This window comes from Glycine max, chromosome 12 (genome assembly GCF_000004515.6).
Source record: "Glycine max cultivar Williams 82 chromosome 12, Glycine_max_v4.0, whole genome shotgun sequence".
NCBI lineage: Eukaryota > Viridiplantae > Streptophyta > Magnoliopsida > Fabales > Fabaceae > Glycine > Glycine max.
This window is the reverse complement of record NC_038248.2, coordinates 3513946-3533499: the sequence shown is the minus strand read 5'-3', so window position 1 is coordinate 3533499 and position 19554 is coordinate 3513946. Positions and strand designations below refer to the sequence as shown.

Genomic DNA, 19554 nt, shown 5'->3' with positions numbered 1-19554 from the left:
TCATATAGTCTATAGATTGACAATTTGTGACACCCTTTTACTCCCATGCAAGTATCGAACATGTATATGTTTTATGAAATAATTTAAAATTAATGCCCCATACAAGTATTGAATATGTGACTTTCACGTTATTAACACAATGCTTTAACTAACTAAGCTAATAGATTAATTATGTTAAAAAATAATTAACGTCACTATATATAATACTAAAATTTTTTAATGTATATTTAATACACATATAAGTTTACATAATAAATTTTGTAACAATTAATTATGATCTAATAATGTAAAAAATTTAATAATAATTTTGATCTAATAATATTTTTTACATATAAAAATTTTAAATAAAAATCATAAGTTTAATAAAAATTTATATATGTAAAAAATATATTATTAGATCAAAATTAATTGTTACAAAATTTATTATGTAAACTTATATGAATATTAAATATAAATTAGAAATTTTAGTGTTATATATAACGACACTGATTATTTTTTAATATAATTGGCATATTAGCTGAGCTGGTTAGAGCTTCATGTTAATAACACAAAAATTACAGATTCGAGACTTGCATAGGCATATGGATTATCAATCCGTAAGCTCCATACGGATTGTGGATTATGTAAGGATATTTTTGGTTTTTCCCTCTCACTACTGGATGTATTGAAAAAAAACGGTGAGTGCAGAAAGAAAATCTCCTAGAATAAACCTTGGTTTCGGCCCATTCCAAAATGGAAGGTGCTGGCATCGAGGAGTGCTCCCAAAATCGCAATATCTTCAACTCTATCTGCAACAGCCAACCTTGTCGTTCGTCGATCACAAAAATGGCGGCGAAACTTCAAATATTTACGGGATTGCCCCCCGCGCCATTTCAATCTTCTTCTTCCTCCACTCTCTGCGTACTCAAGAAGCCTCTCACTACCTCCTTCTTCGGCACCGCGCGAGGTATTATACTATTCTCACTCTCTTTCCGCTACTCACAATCGTTATTTTTCATTACTTTTTCTTAGACGCTGTTTTAGCATGTGATTAACTTAATTAACCTTGTTTTCAACTTCTAATCGTTGCAGTGGAAGTTCTGAAACTTAGAGTGATGAGGATTGTGAAGCCTACGCGTGGCGGAGGTGCTCTCGGTGCTCGCATGAACCTCTTTGACAGGTTCGCCAGAGTTGTGAAGGTGAAAAAAAAAGCACTTAAACGACAGTCATTTAGCTTTAATATTCTCATTGTCGTTGTCGTTATGGTTAGATTTTGTCATCTTAGTAATGCAGTCGTACGCAAACGCTGTCTTAAGTTCGTTTGAAGATCCGGAGAAAATATTGGAGCAAGCTGTGCTTGAAATGAACGACGACTTGACCAAAATGCGTCAAGCTACTGCACAAGTTAGTTGCAATTTTTTTTTATCTCTTTTGTTTTTGGATTTTTTTTTATAATAAATAAAAAAATTATCGTATGTTGGTTTGTTTTGTTCTTTCGTTCATTATTTATTGTTATAATTGTTTTGCTTGTTTGAGTTTTTATGATTGTACACGAACTATTTAGCTATATAAACTGACTCCAAAGAAGATTCGTAGTTTCCTCTATTAATGCTATCTCTTGTTCAATTTTATTTTTATTGAACTTTTTTGTTTCTTTCTTGAGGTATTGGCATCTCAAAAGCGATTGGAAAATAAATACAAAGCTGCACAACAAGCTTCTGAAGAGTGGTAATGTATGAAAGAGTTATTGTCTTTATTTGCTAATGATTTATGGTATATAAATATGCCTTTGTGCTTTTCATCTGATGTAGGTACCGGAAAGCACAACTTGCTCTTCAGAAAGGTGAAGAAGATCTTGCTCGTGAAGCACTTAAGAGGCGTAAATCTTATGCGGTACATTCTCATTTTGTTGAATGATTTTGTGCTAATATTTGTTTTGAATTTCTATGTTAGGTTTTAAAAAGGGCTGCTAATTTGTGGAGTGTAAATGAGTCAAATGAAGTTGTTGATTTTTTTTCCCTTTCACATGGTTGTTAAATGTTTTGGCAACTTGTCCTCCTCTCATTGCTTGATAGTATTGAAGCATTTGATGCTTGCAATTGTTATATTTCCATTCCTAGAAGCATGTTAAAAGCTTGATTGGAACTGTACCCTGTGTTCTGAAGTTATTTAACCTCATAACCAAATCTATAGGTCTATGAGTTGGATTAACTATTCAGATTGTGATGGGTTATAATGTGTTTTAATTAGCTGAAGTTGTTAGAATCTTTGGATGACGACACGACAGACTACACAATAGTTGACTCTTTAAAGTGCTTTCATATGTACATTTCAACTCATGTCAGATTGATGAGAATGTGAATGCTGATGACAGTGTTGTAGATTAAAAAATTTGGAGTTTGCCGAAGTTTGATTTGACCTTTTATTCTATGATTCAGGAAAGTGCATCTTCAAAATAGTGACTTATCATGGATATCACATAATGGAAGCTCATTCTATGCTTTTAATATGTTGCAGGATAATGCCAGTTCTTTGAAGGCTCAACTTGATCAACAAAAGACTGTTGTTGAGAATCTTGTCTCTAATACAAGGGTAAGCTAAATCTTGTTTTTTCCCAGTTTGTCAAAACACTGGATTGTAATGTAGTGACATCACAGCATAGGAGTCACAAGTGTCAAGAAAGCCTAAATCAAAGATCAATGAAGCTTAGCATTTTGGATTAGTTTTGACTCTTGATAATGTTATATTCTTGGTGTATATTCTTTAGCATTTTTTTTTTATTATAAGTACCATTTATTTATCACAATTATGAGCTATAAATTGTTTATTTCTAGCTTTTGGAGAGTAAGATACAGGAGGCAAGGTCGAAGAAGGATACTCTCAAAGCAAGAGCTCAATCAGCAAAGTTTGTCTTTGAAATCTTTTATTCATTGACTTCCGCCTTGTTACAGTCTATATTCTCTGGCTCTTTTAGTAATGGTTGTTGGTTGATGCTCCTTCAGGACTGCAACCAAGGTGAGTGAGATGCTGGGAAATGTCAATACAAGTAGTGCTCTTTCAGCTTTTGAAAAGATGGAAGAGAAAGGTAAGAAAATTCATTGAGTCTACTCTTTGGCTGTTTGGATATATAAATAATACTTCTATATAACCTGGCCTGTGCTTAATGTGTACCCTTAACCACATACAAACGTATAATTTCATTGCCATGCCCAAGATATTTTGAGGTTCCATGCTTCCTATCCTGCTTCCCTTTCTTTTTTCTTTTTGCAAACTGATAACCTATTAGCATATGCATAAACTATAAAATCAGGAAAAAGATCTGACATGCTGAAGCTTCTAGTGGTTCAAAAATCAAAACCTTTGCTATCTGAATGCATTTTGATTTTGACAAATAACAAGGGCTATACTGCACAATCAAGATATATTATGATTAGGCTGAACCTATACTTTTGACCATATGCATGCTCATTCTTAATTATCCTAATAAGTGCAATTGTATTCAAAATCTATAATAATGAGGGAAATTATAAGCAAAATGAAACTTGGCTTATGTTAATATGATATGACATGCTTAAAAACTACAAACTAATCAATAGAATAAAAAAGGTTAAATTAGTTTTTGGTCTTTTAATTTATTTTTTACGTTCGATTTGGTCCTCTATTTTTTTTCAGGTTTAATTTGATCTTCTAATTTTTAAAATCAGTTCAATTTGGTCTCCCATCTAAATTAATTTGAGTGATTTTGCTGTCTAAATTTGGTCCTATTGTCTAAATGAGCGTTTTGTGACGGTTTAAAACCGTCATTAAGTGGTTTTAAGCAGCCACAAAGTGCAGTTTCTCAACACCCTTGGCCCAATTTAGACGGTAATATCAAATTGAATTGATTTAAAAAATTGGAGGACCAAATTGAATCCCCAAAAAATTGGAGGATCAAATTGAACCTAAAAAATAAATTAGAAGACCAATAAACTAATTTAACCAATAAAAAATATGAATATCTGCCAAGATTATTTTCATAAGCTTTTTATGTGCTTTTATTATTGTATATGAAATTATTTTTCTCTGTAATTATTTTCGGTTATCTTGTTAGTGTTGGCAATGGAGTCCCAAGCTGAAGCTCTTGGCCAGTTGACAAGTGATGATCTTGAAGGAAAGGTAGTAATTATACCATGTAACTTCAAGTTTATATGTATGCATTATATGTTGAACTTGGAAAGGAATGAATACAGGTTAAAAGGAAAAAGAAAACTAGATTTGTTTTATTTTAATTTATTCTTGTGGGAAACAGGATCAAAGGATCCAAACCCAAGTTTATTGCATCTTAGGAAAAGTAAATGTTCAAAATAGTGGAAATTGAAATCTTCTGAATTATTATTATCATAGCCAGATTCACTACATTTCTCACTGGGTCATTGAATAAATTGCCTGCAAATGGAATGTCAAAAACAGTTATATTTTCTATTCAATAATAATGTAGTTCTCTTTACCTATTTTTTATTCAATAATATGTAGTTTTCTTTGCGTATTTCACTTACCGTTGGAAAATATAGAAACCATTTCCCCGGAAGCTATTCAGTAAAGAAATAAACTGACTCTGAGCCCAGTGATTATGTAGCCGAATCTGCTTTATGTAAATCTTTCCCTTTGGTAAATAATTTGAATACAGCTCTGAACCACAAAAAGCATTTAGAACAAGCCTAAGTTCCAAATATATATTGGGATTTGTTATATAAATCCTTGGCTTCGTCAAATGGATTCATGGGCTGCATCATCCATTATTTTATCATGCATTAGAATTAGGGAGTTTGGAGTGGCAAAGGCTGTAAAACTCATTCCTTCACTATATATTTGTTTTTGAAACTCATGGATTTCATTCTCCTATTAATAATTGATTTTTTGCAGTTTGCTTTGCTTGAGGGCTCATCAGTTGATGACGACCTTGCAAATTTGAAAAAAGAGTTATCTGGTGCCTCAAAGGTATGCTTCAAATGGGAAATAGTTTATATGTTTGGTAAGACTTAAATATCTTTTTAGTCCTTGCAGTTTAATATTTTTCTGTTTTTAGTCATTGCAGAATTATTTTTCTGTTTTTAATCCTTACAAGTTATATTTTTTTGTTTTTCGTCCTTGTGATACTTTAGATAACATTTTTTCACTATTTAAAGTGATATCTAAAGTGTTTTAAGGACTAAAAACAAAACAAATATAATTTGTAAGGACTAAAAATAAAAAAATAATTTTAAAAGGACTATAAAAAAAAGTGTTAAATTGCAAGGACAAAAAATGTATTATAACCGTTTGGTAATAAAGAAATGAGGATTTTTTTAATTAACTGTCTTGCAACTTGTTCTCATTTCCTTTTTTGTGACCAGAAGTCGGTAAACCTGTGAAAGAACAGGAAAATATTTTTTTTTTTCCAAAAGCATTATATTTTGCTAAAGAAAGTGGATTTGACGGAGATGAAATTTCGTACGATACTAGCTACGTGCCACATATAATTTTTTCCATTTAATTGTTTGACTGTTTGCTTGAAGCAGAAAGGAGACCTTCCTCCTGGAAGAAGTACCACTAGCGCCAACACTGGAATTCCATTTCGAGATGCTGAGATTGAGTTGGAACTTGATCAATTGAGGCAAAGAGCTAAGGAATTTTGAATCATGGAATCTTTTTTGTTTCTTCATATTTAAGCTTGAATTTAGTTTCTTTTATTTCTGATATAAACGTTGTACAGCTCAAGGCCAATCACGATATTGTTCGACTACTGGCCAAAAATTGATTAGAAAAATGAACTGATTAGCTGCATGCTCATGTTATATTTAAATACCTCAAGTGTGATGATATTGTAATATATAATTTGTACGATCAACAGTCTTTTCTATTCCTATTAAATTTAAATGCATGATTTGCACAAAAACTTTACATTTTCTCACAATTGCTATTATTATCGACAATTTTCACCAGGAGCAATGCTGTATTAAATCTCGTAGTTTGTAGGTGAATACCTTCAATGAGGAGCAAGGTTAGCAACGCCACCATGTTCATAAATCAATACGATATAACCCTTTTGTTAAGCCAGATTTTTCATTTTCTTGGTGTTAAATATTCCTTTTTCTGAGTTAAAATTGCGGAGAATTGAGTTTATTTTTACCGTCAAAATAATGTTTGAGTGCTGCCTGCTGCATATTTTTTTTATGCAAGGACATACTGATAGTGTCTAGCTACGAATAAAAGTGAGGTCAATCTTAGTGTATGGCGACAAATTCTCCCTTTTGATTTTTACTAAAGTGAACGGAAGAAACAAGCATATGAAGCATTCAAACTACGAACTCAAATATCAAAGTTAATATGTTATAATAATCGAAAATGAATCACGAGAAAAATTGATTTAATCAATTTAAAGGAACTTCAACCCTATATACTTACATAATCTATATACTGACTGTTATAAATTAATTAATCAAAAGCAAAACGACTATAATATTACAATATATCATTATACAAAAATTAGATTATAGTGAGGTAATTGACTCATAATAAAAATTTAAGTCTTCATTCTTTAGGAGAATATTTTAAGAGTTATTTTCTTTATCATTAAGTCAAGAGACGTCTCTTGCATTGAGTATCCAATTTTATCATTTATAATTTTTCATTCATTTCAGACACCATTACTTGAATCTAATTTTAATTGCATTGAGTATCTAATTTTGATTACTGATAAATTAACGATACCTTTCTTCTATATGATAAATTAATTGAAAAATAATTTTGTGTATGTGCACAGGCACAATCAATGTATTAAAAACATAATTTAACCTTTTTTATTGGCGAATTTGAGTAATTTAATTATTAAAAAATTACATATGACAGTTGAAGATTCTGGTTGTCATGGAGCATGTCTGGGCGCGCCTTCATTGTTTTTGTGCTATTTGTCCCATTAGATTCTACTAGCCCAACTAACACGGCTTTGATTTTCTTTCTTTTCCTACTATATATTTTTCTCTCTCCCTATTTTGCAGAATCAAAGAAAAAAAGAGAGTAAAAGTGGTAGTTTAGTTAGAATTTGGGACTGGAAGAAAACACCAACTTGTTATTAAATTCCTCCGTCAAAAACTGAAAAACTATGTGATATTCTAAACAATAAGTTAGGTGTGATCTTGCGTCCAAAAAAGAAAAAAGTTAGGTGTGATCTATTATTCTATTATCCTTTCATTTTTCTCTGGCATAGTCAAATATGAGTAGTTTAGTCAATTCAAATTTTCTAATCACAGTATACGACTAAAACCTAACACGATCAAACATAATATATTTGCACCTTTGCATTGTCAACACTATTAACCAAAACTGCCCTAGGATTTGGCCTCCATGACAAGGACACATTGGTAATATCAACTTATTAAACTATAATGCCCATTGACATATTCAAACATGAAACCATGTATTCTCTTTTCCAGGCAAATCATGCGCGTCATATTTAGATTGGGTTATATTATTTGTAACCAAATTATATTAACATTAGTATATATTAATATAAATTATTAAGTTTAATTTTTATGCATTATCTTGGATAGAGTGTCATAATAAAAAAATATTTACACTATATCAATGTATTATAATTTTTATAAATGCATATATATGAATTATATTTGGGATGTATCTTTAAATTTTAGAATACATATTAAAATTGATGTTTTTAATTTGTTAGAATTGTACAGTAAATAATATAGAAAGATATCAAATATTTTAGCGTTGCTTGGAAACTTCCCCCAAATCCTTGGTCAACACGTAACACGTTGAAACCAATGTGGACTGAAAATGCCGATTGAGTCCAAAAGGGCAAGCACAAATTTAACACACTTACTTGTTCCCCTTGTCTCACTATAAAATGGCACCACTTCTTGCTCTCCCACACCACCAACAAGCCACAATACAACCACAAAAGCTTTCATTGCTCCTAGCAATTCACAACAACCCTTCTTTTTTAGCTTTCACGAAACTTTCCAACAATGAATTCCTCAAAGGCATGCACCCTTTTGAATTTGGTAGCGGTTGTTATGTTCGTTGCCATTTTGATTAGCCAAAGTAGGGTGGAGGCTAGGGTTTTATCTCATTCGGAGGAATTTGCATTTGCAAGAGCTAATAATCTCCAAACATACACCTCATCAGCCTATGAGCAAGCCAAGAAAACCATGGGTTTTTGGATGCAGCGTTTGGCTTCTGGACCAAGTCCTAAAGGCCCTGGTCATTGATACCTCACCCTAATACACCACATCCATGTTCACATGTAGCTAGAATAGCTCAATTATTTTATCACTTTCGTCAATTTATTAAAAGTTTCTTTATTCAATATGATCTATCGGTGAACACACACCTATCTATCCACATATAAATAATGGATGTATGTAGAAAAAAGGAACACGGATCTAACAAATGCAAAGATCCATCTGTATTTGAAATAGGATTCTTTAATTTATATACGTCATTTTTTAATTTATTAGTCTCTATATACATATATATCTTTTCAGCTACTTTTTTTTTGTGGAATTAATGTTGATGTGAATATCGTTTTGGCTAATGATTGTTATAGAAATAATGGAAATTTTATTTTTTAGCCACGGTCTTAAGAATAATAGTTCATAAAAATGTTTGTTTAGTTAATAATGAATTAATATCTGCATATAATATATGGCGGTGTGGACAAAATTAACCTAAGTTGTGGTTTCCGCGAAATGTCAACCCAAATTTAAAGTTCAACTATACTATTTGGTACGAAGGACACGATCAGTACGAAATGTACGAACAGAGAATAAAGACCAATATTTTTTTTAACAAATCTTAAATTGAGTTTTGAATTATTTTCGTATAAAATTTATATTTTATACTAAATATTTAAATGAACACTTGAGTATAATAATAAAAAAGTGTGTTTCTTATTTGAAGGAATCAAAGATCATGATTCTAATTTTTTTAAGTTCTTATTTTTTTAAAAAATATTAATTAATTTTTTAGTTCAATCAACACTTAAAATTTAATGATAAATGATTAGTCAATAATTAAAATTAATTTTAAGGATTAAAATAGTATATTTTGAAATACAAAAACTCAAATAATAAATTAAAAAATAAGAAAATCAACTTAATGTAATAGATAAAATAGAAGAACAAATTTTATAATTAAACCAATACATGACAACCCATCATGAATTGTGGCAATCATCTTAACTTTTTATTTTTTTTAATTTGATATTTATCTAGTAATATTATAACAAGTGTGGATTTCGTATTCCTTCATATTGTAAAGCTTCGTATCAAATAGCATTGCTGTAATTAAAAAGTGTAAAATAAAATTTGAAGGAAAATAATAGATTCGTGCGGTTTTACAAAAGTTGTTTCGTACTAAACATTATTTCCCATTAAAGTTTTGAATTGTCAACTTTAATTCTTGCCTGCAAAATTCATTTAAAAACCACTATTCTACTGGTGTGTATATCGTGACAATGACAAAAGCCATCAACATTCAACTACCTCCTTGCTCTTCCTGACCTCTTCCACAACATACCTTGACTTGATCAAGTTCCAAACCAACAGTTCACTGTAAATTAATTACTAATAAATGAATGAATAAAAGGTAAGTAAATTTTCAAATTTTTATATATTAAAGAGGCTACATCGACTATTCTTGAACTTTTTTTACCACTACAAACGAATGAGTCTATCACGTGTTTGAGCTAAATAAATGACATACATCAGAGTAGGTATTCATTATAATAAATTTATGGGTCTTGCAAACCATTAATAGTAGGGTATTGATTAAAAAATTAAAAGAAAAAAAATATTTATTATAAATATTATAAAAAATGTAGAAAAAAGTTATACGCAATATAATTTTATATTTTAATAAAAAAATTCAGTTTTTAATTCCTTGAAGCATGCTTCAAAGATACCATTCAGTATTTATCTAAATTTATATTATGTCCACACAAGTTGTGCGGCCACACACTTAAAAAGGTTCATTCTGCCGCACAAAAAAGGATATATCCTCACATGATTAGTTAATTAGGTAAGGGAGAAAATACGAGGAAATATTTTTTTCAATTGTATAGAAAGTGAAAGGAAAAAAAATGTATAAAATTACATAAATACCTTGAATAAAAAGGAAATGTGAGATAAAGAGTTATTTTGTTGTCTTTTGTACTAAAATATTTCTCTCTTTTTCTTCCAAATTTGGATGGATAGCAGCAGTGCGTGAGACACGCTCTAAAATTCTCCTTCCTTCTCAATAGTCATCCAAATGAAGGAAGCATCGCCATTCATGCTCTTTTTCGTCCCTTTAATAGTCAATAGTAAATCTATCACTTATCAATCTTAACAAACAAAGGAAAATTATAGTATTATTTTTCATATTTTCAATCTCGAAGTGCTTAATTTAGGACTGAGCTACACATGTAGGATCATATGTAAAAACTTGATAATGATGGCCCTTTATATTTATTCACCAATAAGATTAGAGTTATGTTACTTGTAGGGGTGGTAAAGTTATCCATTTATCCATGTAAAATCCAATCCAATTTAACTAATTGTTTAAAATCAATATAAATTCTTTAACAAATTCATTTAATAATTTGCCATATCATTATATATAAGTATATTTTTTTATATTTGAATTCTTTTTTACTATTTGGTTAGCAAAATTAACATTGACGCCAGATGAAATCAAACTATACATAATTCAAATTTAATTTATTTATTAAACAATTTCAATTTCCACCCTAATCAAATTCGACTTAGTTGATAAATTAAGTTGAAGCACCGCCACATGTTATCCAATTCTAAAGTGAAGCCTAAGAGCCATAATTTGTTTTTCACGTAGGTAGGCAAAAACTGCGGCTCCACCTTGACTCGCCCTAGCTATGTGTCTAATAAGCTGCACATAATGTTCCTCCTCCTTTTCTTAATGTCTCCCACCCCTTCAATAAGTGTTGTGAGATTCCACAACTCAATCTCCAAACTAGTTAGAAACCTAGAATACCTAACTAATAATTCAGCAGTAAAGAGATTTAATTTGCGTCAAGTGAACCCAAGTCGTAGCTTTTCAACCATTGGCCTCTAGTCCCCCACTATAGCCCTCCACTGCCGCACTACCACGTCTTGCACTTAGATGATAGTAAGTTTGTAATCCATTAATACCATAACCAGTTTAAGTGAGTACGTGCGAATTAAATAAATATTTCAAATTTTAAAATTGGTACGTTGTGACCAGGACAACAAACATTAATTAATTATTATCATTTTTAGTGAAATTTTTCTTACTAATTATATTTTTTTTCATGCACAAGATTTGAAATTGAGCCTGCTTAAGAAAATCGAAACCAATACCACTCGGATCAACATAATTGTTGGTAATTAATTAGAATATATGATTGTTTAGGGATGTCAAATAATTTTTATCCATAATTAAGTGTAACATTGGTGGTCAACTCAGGCCCTAGTTAAAGTAGTTTGGAGTCTGGTAAGAAAAAAGATAACTATACCAATAACGCATCTTACAAAGAATAAAAAATAATTATAACAGAACTCCGGTGTGTCTCTAACAACGGAGTAATACTCTTTGTTATGAGAAAAAGAAAATTGAACACAAAATGATCTGCGAACATATTTTCCATGCTTTCATCTAACTCGTAAGTTCATGTTTTTTTCTTGAACTTTCAAATAACTAATTAAAGGTAGTGTACATGTATTCATGCAGAATTCTTGTTGTTGTTTTCTTACTAAATAACAAAACTAGCTCTTAATAATAATAAAAAGAAAAGAAAATGAGGAAACAACCCGAACTCTTCCGGATATTAAACACAAGTAGAACTCTTTATTTTATAATGTATATCATATATGATAAAGGGAGGCTTATACATGTACCTCTTCCAGCTATTAAACTGTTCAACACTATCAGTTCACTTCTACTAATATGTGGAATCGAATTATGTATGATATTATATCTGTCATATCATATCCAATTATCCATCGATACATTGAGTAGCAAATAATTAATTAGCAAGTGAGGTTATCTCCCGGAGCAACATCAAGCTGTGAACAATATTCAGTATAGTAATTGACCCTAGCCTGAACAGTTTCAGGGTTTGCTCCATCACATTCAAGATGACCATTGATAGCTCTAATGGTTGCACCAAAACCATGCTTCATCACAGGGCTCACATTCTGTGTCCAGTACCACAATGCCGTCTTGAAGGATATAACAGGGTCACTGGCCACTGTCTCTGGAGCGTTCAATCCATCAAAACCATTGTTCTCCCCTGCTGGCCCGTAGTTGAAGTTCCATGATAGTTGGATGGGTCCACGTCCATAGTAACCTTTGTTATGGGCACACGGGTAATGGCGGTTGGTTTTGTCACAGTAGTCCTTTGATGCACCTTCAATCTCTTCTATGTAGCAAAAATCTGCATGCACATGGCCACACTAATTAATGATTCATCAATCAAAGTTTATATATATATATATGTTAGGAGAAATTGGTGAAAGAAATCGTGGATACACTTCTTGATAATGGAATCCACGGACAATCCAACCGATGAGGATTTCAAATGAGAAAGTCTTTTTTATGCAAGAAGGAGGATAAATATAGACCATTAAATTTTATCATAAGACATGAAATTAATTATGTGACCCTGAGAAGTCATGTAACAATTTAAATGATAATAAGATTTTAAGTAATTTTTAGTTTTTTTTAACTATCACAATTATAGGGTCTTTTCCTCCTCAAGAGAATCCCAAAATATTTGCGTAAATTTCAGTTTTTTAATTAGTTATGAGAACCAAATATATATTCTCTCTTATAAACTAAGTGTATGTTACTAACTGAATCATCGTTATTGATAATTGATTTTTAGTTTTAATCATTCATATAGCATGAAGATTTATTTATCGCACTTTTGTATGATTAGAACAACCTTTTTTTTTAATCAAAAACTAAAACTTAGATATACCCTTCGTTGGTGTTATTTTCTAATAAGAATTAGAATTACATCTCCATAATTTGCCTAATTCTTGAGTGTATACTTTTATAACGCATATTGTTGAAATACAACTTGAATGCTTATTGAAGAAAAGTTTTAAAAAATAGTCCTGAAGACCATGATTTTGATTGTAACTTCAAGATTCTTTAATTGTTTGTGACGGCAATTGAAACTTCATGGATCGCATTTGTTCATGATATTAACAAATCCAACGAAATTGCAACGTAACAGTGACAAATATTTAAAGCCTAAAACACCTAAACAACAACTGCATCCAATGTGAATATAAGTGTATGGATATGGAGAAATTAATGAAAGAGTAGTAGTAAGTAATACTAACGTCGAGATTGGTAGGTGAAATGAGCAAAAGCAGCTGCAATTTCACGCTTGGAGTCATCAACAGAACCAGTCTTAGCAAACTGGTCGTAGGCAATGAGAGCATCAAGGAAGGCATCTCGTGAGTAGAAATTCTTGCCAGCACAATGGTCTTCTGCTTGATCGATTATGGCGTTGAAGAACTCGGAAGTGACGATGTCGGCCACGGAAACATCGTCGTTGGGTGTGGCAGTGCCATAGCAAGGACCCTCTTTGCATCCTTTGCCACAGTAGTCATCACCACTCCCACAATACCCGTATTTGCTGCAACATAACTCTGCCTCACACCCACAGTTTTGAGCTCTCACACTCACACCTTTTGACACCATCATCAACACTAAGCCACTCACCATCACTCCTATGACACCAATGCTATGCACATTGTTCCCCATCATCATCATCTTGTTGTGGAGAATTCTATCAAACTAATGTGTGATCACACTTGATAGACAAGGTTGGGAGTTCGGAGCACACTTGGTACTTCTATTTATAGCATGCATGCCTTGTTCCTATTCCTTCTGTTTCTCATTTATTGTTCTTAGACACTTACTAACAAGTTTTTAATTGAGACATTAATGAATAAATACATTATTACACATATTTTTTAATTTCTTAAAAGTAATGACGTATAATATGAAAGAAGTAGATCCGGAGTAAGTAAAATTTATGTCTCTGGCTGATGAAATATCTTGAACTTTGACTGCAAGAGTAGAATTCTATTCTACTATAGAAGGCATAAATAATAGGGGAGGGGCGAGTGGGGCTAACCTATAAAAAATATGTAAAGAATAACAGGGAAATTGGGAATGCTTGTAATTATTATTATTTCAAGATTCAGCAGTAAATCTTAGTAACTTTATTTTTTTCAATAATTTTTTGTTATAAATTAAATTTGATTAATCTAACCATTAGATTAAGAATTCTTATCAAGTCTAAATTTAATGCATAAATAATTTAAATTATAAATTATATAAAATTTTTAAATTATTTGATATGACATTAAATAATATTAATTTAACGTATATTTAATAATCTAATAAATATTAACAATAGTATTAATATCACTATAAAATATAAATATCTGGCTTTTTAAAACTTTTGTGTGCATAATCTTGAGTTATTATCAAAGTTTCAACAGTTAAATTAATAAATTTAATTTACACAAATTAAAATTTAATGGATAAAATAATTTTATTAGGAAATACTTCTAGAATGACTTTCTTTAACTTTGGCACGTCTTGTTTTGAGTTGGTTTTCAAATTATAAATAAATTCGTTTAACTTATTTAGTAAATAAAACAACTTCTAGAATAGCATAATCCTCTTACTATTTTTTTCTATAAAAGTAAGTAAAAATGATGAAGTTGATATTCATACTTTCAGCTTCTTCACCGTTACATTAAAAGCTTACAATTAATGTTAAGTTACAAAAGGTTTGATTAGTTACAACTACTTCATGATAGATTGGTAAAATTCTTAATTAATGCAAACAAATGAAGCACAAATAGAAGTGATATCATAAATAACGCCAGTAGTTTAAAATTAACTACTGACAAATGGGCAATTGCTAGCAATTCACACAATGGAATTACTATTTATGGACAAAATTAGTATTTTTGATTTTTTTAACGTGTTTTCTGTTTTTAATTTGATATGTCATTTTTTGTTGTTTTATTATTGTCTTTTTATTTTTATTTGATTTTAATTTAATCCATTTTTTATTTGTGGAGATTTTTATTGCTAAAAAAGTCAATTGTGGTAATTTTGACAAATTATGAGTAAAAGGTCATTTTGGTGTCGAAAAGTATATAACGTTATTAAGATAGTCCTTTAAACTAAGAAAATTAAAAATTAAAAATAAAAAAATAAAGTTTGTGACAGTGTAATCGGTCACTTAGTATAATCGCTACATGTAACATATAACTTAATTATAATATTACAACATATGTTTAAGGATTAAAATAATATTAAGTGATTAAGTTTATGGACCAATATAAAATAACTAAAAATTTTAAGGATTTATTAGAATATTCCCAGTTTCATGGATTCATATGACAACAGTTAATAATATTCACTTTCAAATGCCAAATAGGTGATTTACCGACAAATTAATCATCAAAATTGACAAACTGGACATAATTGAAATCACACAAAAGAGTAGAAGACCAATATATATATAGGGGATGAGAATAAACATTCTTAATTGTTAGGTTAATATAAATGGCAGAGATTAAAAAAATAAATTGAGATTAAGAAAACTAAATTAAACACTCACGTGATCTCCTTTCTTTTCCCTATCTTTGAAATTCTCCAAACTTTTGTTGCATTGGACGACATACCAAAAATACTCACGTGATCGAGCAACGACTTTCAAGAAATTACATAGTCTAGTCTCGTTGAGGGTCAATGGATGCAACAAGAAATTAGGAAATTTCAAAGGAAAAAGAAGTGATCGCACACATTAGGAAGCAATAAGGCTACGCTCTCCAACCAAGAATTCACGTTCAGTTTTGTAGGCACGTCGTCCATCGCAACAAACGTTTGGAGAATTTCAAAGATAGGAAAAAGAAAGAAGCTCACGTGAGTCAAATTCTAGAGTTTCTGCATTGATTGTCCCAATTTGATAAAATATTTTAAAAGAATCATACTTTTATAATTTGTTTGTAACATAATGTCCTTTGGTCAATCAATCATTGAGATGGTTTTTAATAAAAAAAAAATTTCATATAAAATTTGCTGACAAAAAAATTTATAGAATTTATAGAACTGAACATTTACGACAAAAAAATCTAATAACAATCTGATAATAGATAATCTAATAATTATTAGAATTTTGATTTAAAGATAATTCAATTTTAGAAAATATTTTATAAGACGAGAATTAATATATATATATATATATATATATATATATATATATATATAATTTGACTATATTATCCGTTGATTTGGTCAACACTAAACATTTTGACCAACACTATCAACAACAACATCTTTATGACCCTGCTTGTCTTTTATAGATTGTTATTTATTTTTTTAGTTTAAGGACATATGGAAATTTGAATTTATAAGCCATAAAATTGCAAACGGCAATATCAAACTGTGAGACCAAACGTTATTAAGATTCAACATCAACAAAATCTATGAACTATTTGCTAATAAGAATATTGATTATATAGCAAAAACTTGTTATTGAAATTTCAGTCCTATATATATCTTGGCAATAAAACTGACTGCCAAAGAAATAACGTATTTTTATTCAATATTGGATACACAATATCGATTCTAATCAGATACAATATTCCCAACAGTAGTAATTACAATAATCAAAATAAGGCTGTAAGCCTTGAATGGTTTATTTTCTGATATATGTTAATATATACCGTATGAATGCATGGTGTCATATGGTACCATACTGATAACTCAGCAAGTAAGATTGTCACCAGGGGAAACACCAAGTTGTGAAGAATACTGGGTGTAGTAATTAACACGAGCCTGAACAGTATTAGGGTTTGCACCATCACATGTTCCAATCCTGTCTTGAAGGACACAATATCAAATCCGTAGTTGAAGTTCCACGCCCCATAGTACGCTTTGTTAGGGGCAAACGGTTACTCGGTGTTGCTCTCGTCACACTAGTCCCCTGCTGCTCCATTAATCTCTTCTATGTAGCAAAAATCTGAATGCACATGCCCATGTTAATGAATCATTTCATAAGTATAAAGTTTAACGACCATATTAATAAGAAATCACCATTGGCACTAATTTGGTACTAAGATAATTATTATAAAAAATTATTAATAAACTTATCCTACAATGATAATTTATAATTAAATAATTATATATACATAAAAGCTGTCATCAAATTAAAAATTTCACTATTACATATGCAATATTTAATTAATAACATTTTTTCCTTAACATCTTTTTGGAAATATTTTTAGTATATATTAAAAAAAATATTACTAAAGATCACATATGTAATAATGTTTTTATATATAATAACTTTATTAATTTTTATAATAATTATATTAGAAGTGATACTTATTATAAATTTTTATTAATTAATAATCTAAAACTTTTATCATAACAGTCAAGATTTTAAATATACACTGTGGTCACAGTTTTGTCACCTTTATTAATATTGTGAACACTTATAAATAAATACACGATTGATGTAGTTATATTGTGGTCGGAAAAATTTGAAAAACCTTAATGTTGGTTCACAAAACATTTTTAAAAATCATGCTGAGATTGCCGACTCTGCTTATAAATTAAACTCAAATTATATATAATAGTATATGTAAAGGAGAAATATATACTACTAGTAGTAGCAATAAAGTATGAAATGTATAGTAGAAGTACTAACGTACGTCCAGTTTCATGGGTGAAATGGGCAAAAGAAGCTGCAACCTCACGCTTGGAGTCATCCTGGTTTCCAAGCCTACCAAACTCATTGTAGGAATTGTGAGCATTAAGGAAAACATCTCGTGAGTAGAAGTTCTTCCCTGCACAACTAGCATCAGCCTGATCGATTATGCTGTTGAAGAATTCTTGTGTGACGATGTCATCACCAATGTTTTGAGCACTCACGTTTATGGGCACCATCGTCATCACCATGATGACAAAGGTTGCCACAAACCCAGCAACACGAATGTGTAGTAACTTGCTCATCCTAGCTAGCTAGTATAAGATATGTAAGAGAAATAATTATAATGTTTGATAGACAAGCTTAGGTTGAGAATTGAGAGCAAAAGGGAGGTCTATTTATAGTGTTAATGCTAACTAGGATTTTGAACTTTAGGAAAGGAAATGGTACGTACCACCCCCAATTAACGTTCGTGCTTGACATTTCTATCTGATCAACTTGGCGAGATAAGATTATGAAATGAATGTCCCATTCTAGAAAAGAATAACGTTAATTACACGGGGGCTAGATTTTGACTTTGTGGCTTTGATTTTTATACCGATAATTGAAGAATGTGGATGGGCATTGATATTGTTCTTCTGACTTGTACATGTAAAAACTATGAAAAAAAAAAGACAATAACATGAGTGTAGCCTAAGTCGTTTACTTTTGACTTTAGTGGCGTAAGTTGCCCGCCACTCTAGCTATATTTAACCTAGGAAAAAAAGTGTATTTAGGGCCTAGTTTAGATTAGATCAGTTAATACCAGTGCATGACTGTGTGGTTATCTATAATCACAAATTAGAATAGTTATTGACTTCCTTAAACTTTTCAATTTAGATAAGTTTTGTGGGCTCACCGTTTAAAAAGAAAAAATAGAAACTTATACAAATTTAACTACTGCTCTAATAAACTATTCAATTAAAATTGGTGACTATTGAAATATTGCGTGACTCCAAATCTCTTGTACAATCTTAAATTTCATTAATTTATATTTAACTTTTTTCAAATTGTAAATAGTACTTCTGTATAAAAAGCAATTTAAACATAATGAGAGATGCATTAAGGATTAATTCAAGAGTGGGGTGTGGTTAATGGTTTTAAGATTGGAAGTTCTAAATATTTACATTTTTTATATTCGAACTTATTTTTCATTATCAATAAAGTAACTTTATAGTAGTATTATTCATTTATCTATTTATAATTTTTGTCCTCTAAATTTGATTTGAACTTTAGTTTGGTTTTCTAATTTTGTGTTCTATTTAATCCTATGAATAATAGTACACCATCCGTTCTATTATAATTATTATTTTTTAGGTTATTTTACATAAGAAAAATTAATAAATGAATTAAAGAGAATATCAATTTTACAATTAACCTTATCATCATTGATTAATTTTTAGTTTATGTTATTCATATCATTAATATAATAAGGGATATAAATGAAAAAAATTAATATTACAGTAAAAAATTAAAATAATAATATTTTAGGATAAATATTTTTTTATATGATGATTATTATGAAACAAAGGAATTACTTAGTTTTCTTACCACCATTTCTCTGCAAGTCTGCTTCATCTTCTAACTTCGTTGATTTAGTGGACGTTTTAATGATTAACGTGAATATAGGTGCTTTGACAAAGATGATTAACGACATTGGAAAAAGATAAAAGGCCAGGTCTAAGATTTAATCAATGATAAATTTTATGGTAAATATTAATGTCTAATTTTATAAAAACAAAGTAATGACATGCTAGTTGGATAGGCGG

General features: G+C 30.1%; 4 protein-coding genes across 5 annotated transcripts; 2 read left to right on the top strand and 2 right to left on the bottom strand.

Annotated features, from left to right (window-relative positions):
- Positions 1–805: 805 nt before the first annotated feature.
- LOC100781742 (membrane-associated 30 kDa protein, chloroplastic-like) lies at positions 806–5893 on the top strand. Of its 2 annotated transcripts, NM_001255652.2 has the most exon segments (11): positions 806–946; positions 1072–1178; positions 1273–1383; positions 1643–1707; positions 1791–1872; positions 2497–2571; positions 2814–2884; positions 2982–3064; positions 4070–4134; positions 4882–4956; positions 5517–5893. In NM_001255652.2, coding segments are annotated over 11 exon segments (972 nt in total). In that variant the 5' UTR covers positions 806–825; the 3' UTR covers positions 5634–5893.
- A 1993-nt stretch (positions 5894–7886) lies between these two features.
- LOC100526891 (uncharacterized) lies at positions 7887–8483 on the top strand. The gene has a single exon (NM_001364662.1). It carries the CDS (start codon positions 7983–7985, stop codon positions 8223–8225), a length of 243 nt encoding a protein of 80 aa, NP_001351591.1. The 5' UTR covers positions 7887–7982; the 3' UTR covers positions 8226–8483.
- A 3335-nt stretch (positions 8484–11818) lies between these two features.
- On the bottom strand, positions 11819–13836 carry LOC100778526 (endochitinase PR4-like). Its single transcript, NM_001252861.3, has 2 exons — positions 13344–13836; positions 11819–12427 (listed from the first exon to the last, which is right to left on the bottom strand). The coding sequence occupies exons 1-2, from the start codon at positions 13777–13779 to the stop codon at positions 12021–12023; spliced, it is 843 nt and encodes a 280-aa protein (NP_001239790.1). The 5' UTR covers positions 13780–13836; the 3' UTR covers positions 11819–12020.
- A 2716-nt stretch (positions 13837–16552) lies between these two features.
- LOC100775306 (endochitinase PR4) lies at positions 16553–18144 on the bottom strand. The gene is made up of 2 exons (XM_003541080.4): positions 17751–18144; positions 16553–17056 (listed from the first exon to the last, which is right to left on the bottom strand). The coding sequence occupies exons 1-2, from the start codon at positions 18049–18051 to the stop codon at positions 17013–17015; spliced, it is 345 nt and encodes a 114-aa protein (XP_003541128.1). The 5' UTR covers positions 18052–18144; the 3' UTR covers positions 16553–17012.
- Between the last annotated feature and the right edge of the window lie 1410 nt (positions 18145–19554).

Bases quoted from the DNA above. Each gene is read 5' to 3' on its own strand.
- LOC100781742 (XM_014764320.2), top strand. From the start codon at position 1,267: ATGCAGTCGTACGCAAACGCTGTCTTAAGTTCGTTTGAAGATCCGGAG. The intron at 1,873-2,496 runs GTACATTCTCAT...AATATGTTGCAG, and splicing joins AGAGGCGTAAATCTTATGCG to GATAATGCCAGTTCTTTGAA. The intron at 3,065-4,069 runs GTAAGAAAATTC...TTATCTTGTTAG, and splicing joins TGAAAAGATGGAAGAGAAAG to TGTTGGCAATGGAGTCCCAA.
- LOC100526891 (NM_001364662.1), top strand. From the start codon at position 7,983: ATGAATTCCTCAAAGGCATGCACCCTTTTGAATTTGGTAGCGGTTGTT.
- LOC100778526 (NM_001252861.3), bottom strand. From the start codon at position 13,779: ATGATGATGATGGGGAACAATGTGCATAGCATTGGTGTCATAGGAGTG. The intron at 12,428-13,343 runs GTTAGTATTACT...ATGTGCATGCAG, and splicing joins TTTCACCTACCAATCTCGAC to ATTTTTGCTACATAGAAGAG.
- LOC100775306 (XM_003541080.4), bottom strand. From the start codon at position 18,051: ATGAGCAAGTTACTACACATTCGTGTTGCTGGGTTTGTGGCAACCTTT. The intron at 17,057-17,750 runs GTACGTTAGTAC...ATGTGCATTCAG, and splicing joins TTTCACCCATGAAACTGGAC to ATTTTTGCTACATAGAAGAG.